This window comes from Manis javanica, chromosome 10 (genome assembly GCF_040802235.1).
Source record: "Manis javanica isolate MJ-LG chromosome 10, MJ_LKY, whole genome shotgun sequence".
Lineage (NCBI taxonomy): Eukaryota > Metazoa > Chordata > Mammalia > Pholidota > Manidae > Manis > Manis javanica.
In genome coordinates, this window is record NC_133165.1 from 66,603,049 (window position 1) to 66,618,478 (window position 15,430).

The 15,430-nt window shown below is 37.5% G+C and overlaps 1 protein-coding gene and 1 long non-coding RNA gene across 2 annotated transcripts; one reads left to right on the top strand and one right to left on the bottom strand.

Annotated features, from left to right (window-relative positions):
- Positions 1-393: 393 nt before the first annotated feature.
- On the top strand, positions 394-5,147 carry LOC108387850 (lysozyme C). The gene is made up of 4 exons (XM_037017041.2): positions 394-644; positions 1,912-2,076; positions 3,632-3,710; positions 4,243-5,147. The coding sequence occupies exons 1-4, from the start codon at positions 509-511 to the stop codon at positions 4,307-4,309; spliced, it is 447 nt and encodes a 148-aa protein (XP_036872936.2). The 5' UTR covers positions 394-508; the 3' UTR covers positions 4,310-5,147.
- Positions 5,148-12,661: 7,514 nt separating this feature from the next.
- On the bottom strand, positions 12,662-15,378 carry LOC140843746 (uncharacterized). Its single transcript, XR_012121763.1, has 2 exons — positions 13,956-15,378; positions 12,662-13,562 (listed from the first exon to the last, which is right to left on the bottom strand). It is a non-coding gene; the product is annotated as an uncharacterized lncRNA (long non-coding RNA).
- Positions 15,379-15,430: the final 52 nt, after the last annotated feature.

Genomic DNA, 15,430 nt, shown 5'->3' on the forward strand with positions numbered 1-15,430 from the left:
TGAGATACTTTTCTTTATCTGCAGAACACTCAAATATTGCAGGCCAAGTTGCTCCTGGCCTTTTGAGCTTTATCTGATTTCACTGAAGAATGTCTATTTCCCTAGCCATGTATGCAAATATTTACTCTAGAGAATTAGTGACTTTGACTTTGCATAATGCTTAACACAGAGTTTTGATATGGACTTCATTGCATATTGTTACATTGTTCTGACTGTAATTATCTTGCATTGCCTTTTTTTTCTTGGAGGCCCTCACCCTACTCTGACTATACCCACGGTCCCTGTCTTAGTACTACTTCCCAATTCTTTGTGAGCCAGCTCTTTCAACAATGTCATTTCATCATTTTCCTGTGGGTTAGTTCTTAGGACATCAGAATAAATAGTTCCCATTTCCTACATATCTCAAAGGGGTGGGGCTCCCAAACCACTAAGAGAAGGAATTTAAAAGACTTTAAATACTGGGACCAGCTCACTCTAGTCAGCATAGACATCTGTCTTTCCAGCCAACATGAAGGCTCTCCTTATTCTGGGCTTTCTTCTCCTTTCTGTCACTGTCCATGGCAAGGTCTTTGAAAGGTGTGAGTTGGCCAGAAATATGAAAAGTCTTGGAATGGATGGCTTTAAGGGCGTCAGCCTGGCAAACTGTAAGTTAACTCTTCTTTCTCCATTCAATTAATTAGCCAGGTGTGGAACACAGACTTACAGAGGATGAATAAAGGAGGGGCTCTGAGTGAATGGACTTCTTAATTTTTTTTGAGGGTTTGTATACTACCTCATAAAACAGGTTAAAAACATCAACTTTTTCCTTTAGAATCAGATACACCAAATGAAGGAATGAGGAGGGCATGGGAGGATAAAATTCAATCCCATTCTATAAGCCAAGGCCCATCGTATCCCTCTAGTAACACTGCATTTGCCAGTTGCCTCAGACCCGTAGGCACATGTAGGCTGCCTAGAAGATACAGTTGAGCACCTGGGATAGCTGTAAAGTTCTGGGTACTGATTCTCTCCAATTCCTGTTTAGAAGGTGAATTCTGTGAGCCTAGAGTAATGCAGTATTTTTCTCTTTTTTAATTCCCCTGCCATGGCATGGAGGTTTTAACAGCAAAATCAACAACTAAAAAATTATGTTGAACTCTCAATACAGGGGCAATAAGAACCTACTTCCCCTCAATCACTGTTTAAATAAGGATCTCTGAAATGTAGCTTGAAATGATATTTTCTTTTCTTACTCCGGTTGATTAATTCTTCTTTCTTTTTTTCCATATAGTTCAAGATACTCCCTGAATAAAAGTTACCTTATATTTTAGTCTGTATATGTCAATGTAATGACTGTATTTGTCAAATTGAATTCAAATAATTCCCCTCAATGATTATTTTTGATTGACTGAGTGAAGGGATGGGTGGATGGATGGATGGATGGATGGGTGGATGAAATAGTCTTTCCTGTTCCATAGCCCTTGCTTTCCTGATTCCAACCTGATATCCAAATTCTCCTTGAGGTATCATAAGAAAATTGCTTTCTCCAGAAAATCCTTATTTTTCCTAATAAAAAGTATTTCCCATCAGCATAGGTATCTTTTATTAAGTACAAAAATCCACTCAACAACTCTGTTGATTCTTCTATTCTAGGATGAACCTTGCCTGAGGGATGGGAGCAGGGAAAGGATAGTAGCAATGAAAGAAAATAGCTATTTTAAAAACTGTTATCTTGCTTCATTAATATCACAAAATGATTTCCTAATAAAGAGATTATCCTAAGGGCCTTTTAACACTATTTACAAATAAAATACATCTTTATAGTTATAAGTAAGTCATTATTGAAATACAATAGCTAAATAGACTGATTATGATATGCAGTTTAAAGTCACGTGGTATTGCCATTCATCACTAAATATAACTTCTTTTCAGGGGTGTGTTTGGCCAAATGGGAAAGTAGCTATAACACACGGGCTACAAACTACAATCCTGGAAGCAAAAGCACTGATTATGGGATATTTCAGATCAACAGCCGCTACTGGTGTGAGGATGGCAAAACCCCAGGATCAGTTAACGCCTGTCACATACCCTGCAGCGGTAAGGCCAGACAATATTTGTGTAATGGCATAAGCCTCATCTGGTTATACTTACAAGAATAGAGACTCTATACAAATGAAAAGTTCTCACCTCTTTATTATCCTCCTCATAATTCCCTAAGAAGTTGTAGAGTTGTTATAAAAGATTGTTCTTTTCTAATATACAACAGTTTTTGCAATGACCTATTTATTGCAAACGAAGTTTTTGATGATTTGTCAAAAATAATGCCATTCCTCCCACCTACTTTGGGGAGGTTTAAGGATAATTTGAGGGTGCAGACCTTTTCAAAAAATTGTTTTTACTTTTTATTATGAAATAGTCTAAATAGATAGAAATTTGGAGACATTATTATAATAAACAGCCATATGCCCATCATGTACTTTAACAGTTAACATTTTGTCAATTCTTTTATGTGTGTCTATGTATATATACATATAAATATATATATGTATGTATTTTGTTTTTGCTGTGCAATTTTAAAGTGGATTAGAAACACGATAACATTTCATTTCTAAATTCTTTAGTTTGCATCTCGAAAAAAATACAGTTCTTATATAATCATTGTTATACCTAACAAGTTAATTTATGGATTTATTTAATTGGGATAAAACAAATATTCTATTGAACTTATAAAAATAGAAATAATGTAGATTTTTTTTAGTGTAAAATATTGGGGAAGTAGTGAAAAATTGATAGTTACATTTTTAAATGTTAAAATTCCCAATAGAGATTAGTCTTAGAATATTATTTTGTGTCCAGTTAATTTAATATAAAAATATTTTGTGTTTATAATAACTTAAGGTCTTCAAATAAAAATTGTTACTACCCAGACATTTATCACTATGGTGACCTTTGGTATATATTCTTCCAGCATATATATCGGTCATGTATATGAATATCAAGCTATATCATGTACATATGTACACACATACAAGCATGTAAGCCATGTATTAACAAAACTGAAATTGTACTGTATATACTGTTTTGCAATTTGTTCTTTATCACAGAATTATTTCTAATAATGGCACACATCCTAATAATACAAATCTGTATTATTTTTGAAGGATGAATAGAATTCCACTATATAAATATTCTATAATTTATTGATCTCTCATTGTTAAGCACTTAGGTTTTTTTCCATTTTCCCCCTTTATTAATTGCTATGAAATGCCTTGTGCATATACGTTTGGGAGCATTTCCTATTATTTATTTAGGATGAATTTCTGTAGTAGAATTACTGATTAAAAAATTGCTAGGCTGGTTGTTTTTTATGTACTTAGTATAAAGAGAACCTCCTATCACATTACTGATGTATTCCAAAACTTCCAATGACTTTGGTAAATGAAACAGAATCCTTTATTTCATGCCAAATGGGATGGAATGAAGAAAAGGGTTTTCCCTAACATTCACAGGAGTCTTAGAAAATAATTTTAATGTTCTTTCCTCAGCCTAAGAGTATAAAGCTGGCTTACTCTTAAACTTAAAAATGGTTATCCTAAGCTTGAAATGAAATTTCCATGAAAGTTGTCTTCATTCCTCACCACTTCTTTTTCAGCTTTGTTGAAAGATGACATCACTCAAGCCGTCACATGTGCAAAGAGGGTTGTCAGTGATCCACAAGGCATTAAAGCCTGGTATGTTGAAGCATTAAAAGGGAGAACTATTTAACCTTACTGTTATGAGAGAAGTAAGAAAATTTCAAAGACCAAAACATGTTACTGAGAGCTGAGAATTGCAGCTTAAGGCTTATGCCAACCAATGTATTACCTAGAAACAATCTACTTTAACTAATTTAGAATCTTGACTCTTGAACTCCTTGATTTATTTTATGGGACTTCTAGAGTTTTTAAGATTCTGAGTGCTCTACCAGTTCCGGGTCATGTCTTGAAATTATTTTGGGAATTATAAATGGGGAAGGCACTTTGCAGTTGCTGTTGTAGGATACACATAACTTAACATTCATGTTTGGAATTCCATGCTTGGGGACTTTGGGGAGATGTGAAGTACTTAGTTTACATATTTCCATTTAATAACTAGCAATGCCTGGATCTATTTGTAGCCTGTATTTCATTTACTGATAAAATATTTTGTCCCTCCAAAGGGTTGAAGTATGTACATTTAATGAAGATACAGTTTAACCTATTATTGTTTGACCTTTTTTTACAGGGTGGCATGGAGAAGTCATTGTCAAAACCAAGATGTCTCCGAATATGTCCGGAACTGTGGTGTTTAACTATGCAGTTCTCTTTCCTCAGCGTATTTTGTCTCTTTTTTCACATTGAATGAGTAGTTGAGTGAAAGTTCATACTACCATTCTTTCAAACAAAGGTTTTAGTCTTTCGAACAGGAACAAAATACGGTCTTTCTTTTATGAGGCTTACTATTTACTAATGTGTTTACTATTTGAAATTAAGCCCACATTTTTCAATTTGCTAAAAGAAATAATGCTGGTGAAAATTTATCCAAAATTTCAGCTCTCAAATACATCTCCAGTGTACATTCAGTTATTAATCAAAGAAATAACCCAGGCCTAATCTTGAATGCTATAAGTACTCTAAAAATGTAACAAAAGATTATCTCAAAACAAGTTGGTCTTAGGCAAAATGCCAGCTGTATACACGTGACATCTTCAAGTATTCCATCATCTCCAAACATGGAAAAAAAACAAAAAAGCAAAAAACACGCTTTGTTGGAGAATATAAAATTTTTACAGGAGCTTAATAGCAAATGGCTAAAAATGGAGGTAGCCTGAATTAAGAATTTTGCTTTTATAAAGTGGGACCTTTGGTTTAAATGTTTTCTTAGAAATGTTGCTTTAGAAAGAAATTCACATTTTACACATCAGTCTATTTTAGCCCTTTACGGCATTCTTTTATGCATCTTGCTGATCACAAAGGAATATAAAGGATTAGATGAACTCTTGCTGTTCTTTAATTTTACTAACTTAGATTCACACATTATGACTAAATCCTGAGGCAGATGGGTTTACAAGTATTGAAGTAATTCCTAATTAACCACCAGTGTGAAATTATGCATGTTGTAAAAAAAATTATTAAATGCTTTGCAATGCATACCTTGTCTTTCTTTGTTTACACCTATCTAGTATCTCTGAACAGAATATATATATATATATGAATAAAAATGATTTGACACTCTTAATATATCCTATATTTACATCTGTGCCTGAACAGCCACTGGATGTTGCTGGAGAAAAATCCACAAGCAGGCTGACAGTTCTCACTTTGAATTCACAACTGCAAATCTCAAATGAGCCATCAAATCTGTCTGGCCATTTTAGTCACTTCTCTACAATGCTTCTGTGGTGGTGTCCCCACTCCCCAAAATGACTATTACTGCTTTATTTCTCCTCTCTCTTCATAGCCCTGGCCCACACCCAACCCTGCCCTTCCACCCCTCTCTGTTCTCAGCAGATGAGCTGGCCCCAGTCTACCCTGAGAGAATAGAGGCCCCTCAGATGGTCTTCTCCCCTGCGGGCACCCACAGCAGTGGCCCCACCTTCCTCTGCTCCCTGCCCACCACAGTGCCTGCACACGCAGTCTCCTTCCTGTCCCTCTCACTCCTCCAAGTCAGCTCAGTGTTTCCTGCATCCCGAGTTTCTCCCTCTTCGCTGACCACCCCTGCCATTGTGTAAACTGCTCTGGTAACCTCCCGCCCTACAAAGAACCCTCCGTTAACACTACATAACCCTCCAACTGCATCGTTTTCTGCTCTCTTTTACAGCAAGACTTCTGGGATGAGAAAACGACACTGGTGTTAGATCGCTTGGGGCCAATTCTAGTGATCACCTGCTCTCTCTGTATCTTACTTGGTCTCTCAACAGCATTTGATAAATTGAACCACTTCATAGTTCTAGAAAACTTTTCCTCTACTAGCTTCTCGTTTACATCCTGACTCACTGCTCCTTCTCATTCCTTCTTGGATGGCTCTTCCTCTGTTACCTAACTTTTCTATTTGCTTCTCTGATGCTTACTTCTCTGCTGGGGGAGTGCTCCGACATTCAAGCCTACAGCCATTTGATAGACTACGTGTTTTACTTATTTGTCTCTTTTTGCTGAAATACAATGTCCAAAAGACCAGAGTTTTCCACCCATTTTTAAGATATTGAAATAATCACAATCTTTCCCAAATTTACAAGTACAGTACAAAGGCATTTCACGTTTTCTGAACAGTTTGAGAGTAAATTACCAGCAAGGTACCCAGTGGCTTTCAGTGTATAATTTTTACATAACCTCAAAACATCACCAAATCAGGACATTAACACTGATGCATCACAACTGCCTAGTCATCAGATCCCCTTTAATTTCATCAATTGTCTCCATAAGTCCTTCATGATAAAAGTTCTAATGCAGAATCGTGTGTTGTATTTGATTGTCATGTTTTGTTATTTTTTTTGTTTCCCTCAGTTTTGATCATTTCTTCAGTTTTTTTCCTCTGACTTTATGACTTTAACACTTTTGAAGGCCGCAGACCAGTCCCATTGTAAAATGTCCTAAGGTTTTGCTGATGTCCCCTTGATTAGATGAGGTTATGTATCTTTGGCAGAAATACCGCAGAAGTGACGCCGAGCTCCTCTCACTGCACCCTCCGGGGTGGTGTGCAGTTCGACATGTTCTGTCACTGATGATGTTCACTTTGGGCATTTTCTTAGAGCGATGTCTGCAAGTTGTCTTCCTGTGAAGTATTTGGGAGGGGTAAGGTACTTGAGACTATTCCTCATCAAAATTTCAATTTGTGCAATTTATTATATCACTACGGACCTATGGCTTCCTATTTTATTCAAATTAATTGAGTTATAACCCATTACTATCATTTATTTTGATGTTCACATTGTCCCTGATTTGACCAGTAGAACCTCTGCAAGCTAGCTTCTGTGTCACTGTGACATTTTGACAGCATTCTTTGAGCACTTTCTTGTTTTCTGTCACAAAATGTTCTAAGACTCCTTGTGTTCTCCCCCTGTTCAAAGCCTGGAATCAACCATTTGTCCAAAGAGCCCTACTCCTCATAGTGGATATTATCCACTGTGGTATTTAAAAAGCAAGATCTGTGGACTAGAGTGTCACTGTTCCTAAGCAACATCAATGGACAGAGCTAGAGAATACATGTATTTACCCATATTTTTTTTTGTGTTTATTTATGTTGAATTCACTTCAATATTTCTAATTCCAATTCTACACTACAGTGTTCATTCTAGTTCTCGTTATTCCATGTTGGTAACTCCTTGCTGTGACAGTGAGAAACCTGGCACCCATTGTCCTTGATAACCTTAAAGTGGATCCTTAGTACATGTATGTATCTGATGAATTTGGCTGTATGTAACAATCTCCCAATACTGCCACACCATGGAATGGATGCTCTCCACTCAGGCTCTGATGTCCCTTACTGCGCTGCCCCTTCTCCCACATCTGGACACCCTCTTTCCTGTGCTTCCTCTCTGACACACCATGCCAGAACCGTGTCCTGATAGGAAGGAGGGCAGAAATTTTTTACTTTTGTTTGCACCCATATTCCAAACACCTAGAACAATGTCTGGAACATCATGCTCAGTAAGTAACAACTGATTGAATGAACCTATTTCTGATTATTTAGAAATGCAGATCTAAATAATCTATTTAGATCTAAATCTTATTATTTAGTGTATTCCCCCACGATGAGCATTCTAAGATTTTTCTTACTTTTCAAGCCCCTCTGATTCCAGGACAGCGGCTTCTGCATTCCAAGGGTTGGGTCTGAAGTCTACAGAACTGTAGTGCAGAGACTCGCCATGGGAGGGCAGCAGAGAGCCCCAACATAGGTGCAGCCTTAAGTTTCAAGATTCTTGCACCACTCTGACAACAATATATGCAGAAAAATCATGGGTTTATTCATATTGAGATATTCAGAGGTGTACAAAGAATGACTCAAAGTAGGGCAGAGACACTTCAAGAGTGACAGTTCAGATGCAGAGATGGGATATATTCAAGAAGCACCTGGATACCCCAACAACACAGGCTGACTGAAGAAACAGCCAGAGATTAGCAAAAGTTGGCTAAGAGGGAAAGTAATGTTTGTTAATGATTTTGTTTAATGTTTTTGATAAATATCATGCTCCCCTATACCTTTTATTTGGTACAATCAAGTTCCCAAACCAAATTTCTGCTCTTACCTAGGGAATGGATTAAAATATCAATGTTTAATAATTTTTAGAAGAAACTCAATTCCTGTTGCTTAGTGTCATTCCAAGATATAATTTGAAATGCAGAGTGATATTCCAGCTGATACTGAGCTCTTCGGGTAGCACTAATTATTATTAGTATTATTATTATAAGCCCTGAGTGTATTTCTTGCACTTCTGTTTAGTGGACTCATTTAAAAAATCTTTTCTTGAAGTTGCTAAAGGGAATTATTAAAAATTATAATCAGGAATGACAAATGTCATTCATAGACATATTTTTCAGTAAAATCATGTCTATTATGCAAATTATTTTAAAAGTCATTTTAACTTTTAATGAGGTTATAAATTTTCAGTGTTTACAGAGTCGATCATTCTACAAGTTGTGTTATGAAAGACATACCTCCCCCTTTCTCCCCCTTCACAGGAAACCACATTCTACTCTTTTAGCTTAATATTAACATTTTCATATTACTTCCATGTTTTTAAGTATTTGGTTTATATTGCTCCTTGATTTTTCCTCATTAGGGTATTTATATCCCCCTATAGAATTAGGTATTATTTCCTCTTCCCCCGTCTCCATTACACATGGCCCCCTTCCTCAAAGCCCATTCTTGCAATGTAATCGTATTATTTTTTCTTAGATATTCAGTATTTACTTAGTGTTGCTCAGGAGGAGGGGTTCCCCTCTTGTGGAAGTTCACTATGAATTTGTTAGAGCGATAATAACAAAGAATATTGTGGGTATAAAAGAGGCTTATACCAAGCTTTATTCTCACAGCAGTCACCCAGCTATGTACAAGCAGCAAAACCATTTCCTTCGCTGGCCTGGCTACAGCCCCTGCTCCCCAGTCACTGCCGTGCTGCTGGCACTGTCTTCTCTCCCTCCTGCTCGCCAGCTCTGGGCTCAAGGACTTCCCTCTGCCATCCTCCTTTTCTGCCCCTCCTGCTCTTAACACTCAGCAGAACTCTGTGGGTGGGTCTTGACGGTGACCGATGGAAGCCTGACCAATTACGGCCAGGTGCTTGTTTGTTTCCTCTCCACCCCTCCCCTGGTCCATACTTCCAAGACAGAGTTTGCTCTGGGTGGAGCTCTAAGCTTTCTGTCAACAGGTACGCAAGCAGGCTAAGTATTACATCATCACATGTATACAATGGGCGATATTAGAATCAGGTGAGAATCCTGGCCATAAAATTTCCATTTTCCCTACACATAGACATAAATACAATAACTTCTTCTCTTATATAAGATATTAATTTTTTTTCGAGCTAACTGTATGATTCTTAAGTATGTTTAGTTTTCCGTGTATCTGTAGTTAGTTCAACTCCAAAATTCTCGGTCTGATATTAAAATCTCTCCAGCCTCCAGATGCAGCTATAATTGTGTCAATGTCATCTTTCTACAGCAGTTATTCATGAGGATTTCTCACCACCACCATATCTAACGGACTGGTTGTTGTCTATGCCTACTACATAGCTATCTTACTGGGCTCTTTCTTTCAGCATCATTTTGGGATCTTTTCGTTTCTCTCCATGTTCTATATTTATTGTATTTCCTGTGTTTCATAATTTCCTCATTCTTAGTTTATTCCCTCATTTTGTGGGATCAGATTGACAGACTATTCCTGAGAACAGGTATATAAGAGGTGGTTTTGGTGACACTTAGCATATCTGAAATTGTCATTATTCTATTCACACACTTGGTTGACAGTTGCCTGGGTATGGAATATTAAGTTGGAATTAAATTTATTTTAATTGAAATACAGTTGATATACAATATTATACTGGTTTCAAATGTACAACATAGTGATTTGACAGTTATATGTATTACTAAATGCTCATCATGATAGGTGTAATTGATATGTCAACATACAAAGATATTACAATATTATTGACAGTAGTTCCTATTCTGCAGTTTCAAGGAATTAACGTTCCTTCAGAATTTGAAAGGTGGTCCATTGCAATGGTGTCACCTAGGGAACTCCACTGTACCCTCTATTACAATGTTGCTTTTGAGGAATCTAAAGCGATTCTGTATATGGAGCCTTTTATAACCTGGAAGTATATGGGACCTTCTCTATATTTTCAATGTTCTAAAAGTTCACAGGGATGTACCTGGATTTGAATCTGTTTTCTTCTTTGTTCTGGGTGCCAGGTAGGATATTTAAGTTTGGAAACTTACCATAGTTAACTACTGGAAAACTTTCTTGAATCACTTATTGACTATTTCCTTCCTTCCATTTTCTTTGTTTTCTCTGTTATTTCTCGACCAGTCCTCTGATACTGTTATGCACTGAATTGTGTCCCTCCACAATTCACATGTGGAAGCACTAACCCCAGTTGACTATATTTGAATATAGGGACTATAAAGAGGTAATTAAAATTAAATGAGGTCATAAGTGTGGGGTCCTAATCCAATAGGACTAGTGTCCTTATAAGAAGAGGAAGAGACAAGAGGGATGTGTGTCCACAGAGAAAAGGCCATGTAAGGACAGAGAAAATCAATTTCTGTTGTTTAAGCTCCACAGCCTTATTCCACTTTGTTATGGGAGCCCTAGCAAACTAATATAGATGTTCTTATCTTTTCTGTCCAGTTTTCCATCTGTCTTTTGCTCTACTTTCTGGGAGATTTCTTTGATATTATCTTCCAACCTATTTATTGAGTTTTTCATTTCTACTATCATTTTAAATTTTCAGAAGTTATTTTTTGTTCTCTGCATGTTTTTGCCTTTTTGTGTGTCATATTTACTATTTTTTTATTTCATCCAAATGCAATAATAATAGTTTGGTTCTCTGTTGTTTTTAGTTTACTTCCCTGTGCTTAGTCTGCCATTTTGTTTATTTGGGGTTATATCTTTCATATTAGAGGCATTTCTCAGTTATTTGGTAACCCTTGGTTATCTACTTAAATTTAGGAGTTGGAAACTAAGAAACTAATTTGAAATTCCAAGGGCTTTTGTGAATTTGACCATGTGTACTTCGTTGGAAGATTATCAGGTCAGTTTTATTAGGGATCCTTAGCTCTTTCTTCTTAGGCTGGTCAGATTACCTGGAGAATCCTGTCCTTATTCCCTGCTAGAAAGCAAAGGCCAGCATTGTAAGAGTTAAGGGAGGGATCCAATCTTAGCCCCTGGTAGACATGTCGGACTAATCTGCCTATCTTCTATACGGTGTTCCTCCCTCAACACTGGTGTTTTCAGTGGAGAGATTCTGCTTTACCTGTTTTATCCCATGGGGATAAATAAAGGGCAACTGCTCAGCTGTATGGACCTTAATATTTCTTAAACAAACTCAACCAGCTTTTTTTTGCTAGCTGTTCTTCTCCCTTCCCTTACTTCCAGAGATCCCTACAAACTCAAATTCTTGAGACATGGAGTGTTTCTGAATCCTAAATTTTGTGGCTTATTGTGTCTGACTGCTCAAGTTCTCTCAAGACTGCCCTATACCACTTGACATTTGTATTCTAGATACAAGATTTTGTTTCTGCCTTCTCTCCCATCCTCCCCATCCTTATAAGTTTAGGCCTTTTAGAAAATCCCTTGTTTTAAAGGAGGTTTGGGAAGGAAGCAAAAAGTGTGTGTTTAATCCATTACCTTTCCAAGAAAGCTCCCAATGTGTTTCATGCATTGGCTTAACTGCATTTTATTAAATGTTACTTTAGTTTAAAAATACTTAGGGTAACATATTAAGGTAAGAATTTAAAAAATCTCTGAGAAGCAGGGGAGAAGCAGAAAAAGGAAGCCTGGACAAATAATTATACAGAGCAAATTTGGGGTCCAGAGATCACATACTGAAAGCCATGATGAGAAAGGTGAAATCAGGAGAAGTTACAGGGGGCAAAACACCCCGTATTGTGGTGTGAAGACTGTTGCAGGACAGCACGCTGTAATAGATCTCACTGATTTCACCTACCTTTGGAAAACAGCCTTACATCTTCTTGACTTCTCCATTTTTTCACTTATTCACTATTCAACCATTATTAGCCACCAGAAATATCCACTAGGGCCTAAGAATACTAAGGGTTATTGCCTGCATGGAGTATATATGTAATTAATGTTACATGATAAGTGTTACAAGCCCTTAGGCACTATGGGGCCATAGAAGAGAGACGATTACTGCCTGAAAATCAGCTACCAGAGAAATAAGAGAAAAAACAGAGAGAATGGGCATCATAAAAGGAGGCAGGGGACAGCAGTGGTCAAAACCTGAGAAGAATTCAAGTGAGTTAAGGCAAAGAGGCCAATGGATTGACTGATAAAAAGTCGGTAACTCTAGTCAGACAGCTTCCAGTGAGGGTGAAATTCATAAGGTGATGGATTGAGGAGCGTAAGGAAACAGGAAATACTGAAAGCCTTTTCAAGTTGTTAGGGTCCAGGCTTCCGAGGCTTCTCCAGAGAACAAACTACACAGGCATAGAGATGTAAATTCAAGCAAAGTCTTTATTCAGCCAACTAGTTGGGGTCCAAGTCAGCCCGACGCAGCGGGTCTCAACAAGGACCCCGAGCACTCAGAGCCAAGGGTTTATATAGCAATTTCAAAGCACTTAACTCATAGCAATTTTCTATAACTATACATTATTCTTGCAAGACATATCCTGGGGTTAAGCAAGGGCAGGGTAAGACTACTCCTCAATGGTTAGGGAGGTTCTGCACGATAAGCTTGGTATGTAAGATTTACTGACCAAGGTTAGCTGACCAAGGGTCACAGCTGCCCACCACCCGGTGCTCATGATTAACTTGTTTTTCAAGGCCTTACCCAGTTCCAGTTTTTCTTTCTAAGTCACATACTCAGAAAATGGCTTCTAGGCCTTTAAGATGGCTATGCTTATGCTAACCTATTTCTATTCTTACATTCTCCTCTTCTTCTTGTATCTATTTCAATCATGAAATTAGGGGTCATCTGTTTGGTTAACACTCTGATAGTTCTGTCTCAACACTATGATTTGCACGGTGCTAATGTGTTCTTTGATAAAGGTAACACATGGAGTGACTCCGGTTTGGCGGGCCTACTACTTGTTAGAATAAGCTGGGGTGGTGCTGATTACTTCTGTTTTGTTGTAGAGGGAGGTGTAAGTTTTAGGAACTCTCTCAATGCAGGTTCTTTGCCTACTTGCAGAGGATAAAGTGAGTCTCGGTCTTTGTCTTCTACAGATAGGGACTCTAGCTGCTGCTAGGGAAAAGGGGCAATGACCGCTCTGGCTGCTTCGTGCTGAGAAGGGGGTGCAGTAAAGGGTGCAGCTAGGTCTCTATTACTGGTCAGTTGAGAGGGCTTCAGAAGGCTGGCGCTTCTATTACTATTTGCAGTTTTGTGGCTTCTAGGCAAGATAAAACAAATTGTGTTATTAGGTTATGTAGCAACATCTGGAGTTGGATTTTCTATTCTGGAGGCTGCAGTTATTGAAACAATACTTTTCTCTAAAATCACCCTCATTTTTATTAGAAGTAACCAGGTTAAGAAAATAATTAACAGCTGGCTTGATCATTTGCACAAGTGCAGCAAGAAGAGCAATTGTTACACAGGCTCTTTTAAATATGCTTTGCTGGAACTTTTTGTAAGGAATTTCAGATTGAACTTTTAAAGGCCTCTTGAGGCCAGACAGCCAAGCTAGACTTGCCATCAGGCTTTGCCTGCAGTACCTGTAGATTTGGATGAATCCTTCTCTTCTCGAGGTCTCTGAACCTGCCAGGAAGTGACCTTCTTTACTCACCTGGTAAGGCTGCTGGGAACTCTGTAAGCAAGGTACCAGGCCAGTTCTTCCAAGGGGCTTTGTTGGCTTTATAAAGTCAATCTTAGTTCCTTAAAGTTGTTCACATCTGAGTCTATGCACATGTCTCTCAGGTATGACATTCTAGTCAAAGCCCTGGCAGTATAACTAGTGTTCTTAAGTAGTCTTCTCACAAGGAAAGCAGATTCTTATTGAACTCATGCAAATAAACATACTGCCATGGAATACAAAAACAGTCACTGAAAGTTTTTAAACTCTGGAGGGATCAGGTAGAGAGAAGGAAGTTTCAATTCTGCTCATAAAGATAGTTATTTACTAAACTGTTGTCAGTTTAAGAGAACAAGGTTAAAACACTTTATCAGCAACATTTGAAACAAAAAGACACAAAATCATTTTCTTTAGTTTATGTAATCTTATGTAGCTAATACTTGTTCTGCTGAAATCTAGTTCTTTACCAGTTTAGGGATAATACTATAAATGACAAAAGACTTACAAATGACAATGGTTAAAGATCGGATGAGAGCTTACTGTAAGACAGTTGACATAAGGAAATTCTGATATTTCTGTAATACAAAACATTTAGTAACAAAGTTTAGCATCATTCTCTTTGACAGTGCTTTCCTGGTAAATAAATAAATATATATCAGATAAATAAGCCAAATTAGTCAAATGCTTTCTCTAATGAGAAAAAATTCTTCTGACATGTTCCAGGGGCCCTCTGGAAAATATCAGAGTTAACTAGAGGTAAAAGCACTTTTTTTTGAACTTAGCATAAGTGTCCAAGACCAGATACAAAAAAAGCAGAGAAAGTGCTTAAGTCTACAGGTCTTCTCTGAAAGCTTCAAGAATGTTTTACTCTTTAATAGTAGATATAAGCTGCTATGCAAATTCTATTAAAAGCTCTAAGATCATTTGCATTAAAAAAATATGAAGAGTCCTCTGAAGGACTACTACTAGTAAGATGGCAAACTTCCGGCTTCTCTTCGGGGTCCTTGGTTTCCGCCAGCGCCACCTGAAGCCCAATCACCTCTCGCTCCCCTCCCAATCCCAGCACCTAGCCAACAGCCACTAGCTCCGTAGAAGTGACACCTCAATCAATTCATGCCCCTTCCTATATAACCTAGCACCTTTCCCTAATAAAGCGGAACTCTCCGGTTAATTGCTGCTATGTGTCGCTCCTTTCCTTTCATCCCCCATGTTTTTTTTTTTAAAACATACAGCATATAAATTAAACAAGAAGACCTGGTGGTTGTCAAAAAAATCTATTACAACCTTTCTCAAAAGTGGTCACACGTTTGTCCATTTAAACTTTTACAGTGAAACTTGTTTTTCTGGGAGAAACATAATCTTGTCTAGATTCTAGTTTAATTTTTAAGAATAAATTTTGGTTTGTTAACTAAGTGCATTTAATCAGCTGAAAAAAGCTTTGTTACTGAAAGGAAAGGAGCGACACACAA

Bases quoted from the DNA above. Each gene is read 5' to 3' on its own strand.
- LOC108387850 (XM_037017041.2), top strand. From the start codon at position 509: ATGAAGGCTCTCCTTATTCTGGGCTTTCTTCTCCTTTCTGTCACTGTC. The intron at 645-1,911 runs GTAAGTTAACTC...ACTTCTTTTCAG, and splicing joins GGGCGTCAGCCTGGCAAACT to GGGTGTGTTTGGCCAAATGG. The intron at 3,711-4,242 runs GTATGTTGAAGC...CTTTTTTTACAG, and splicing joins CCACAAGGCATTAAAGCCTG to GGTGGCATGGAGAAGTCATT.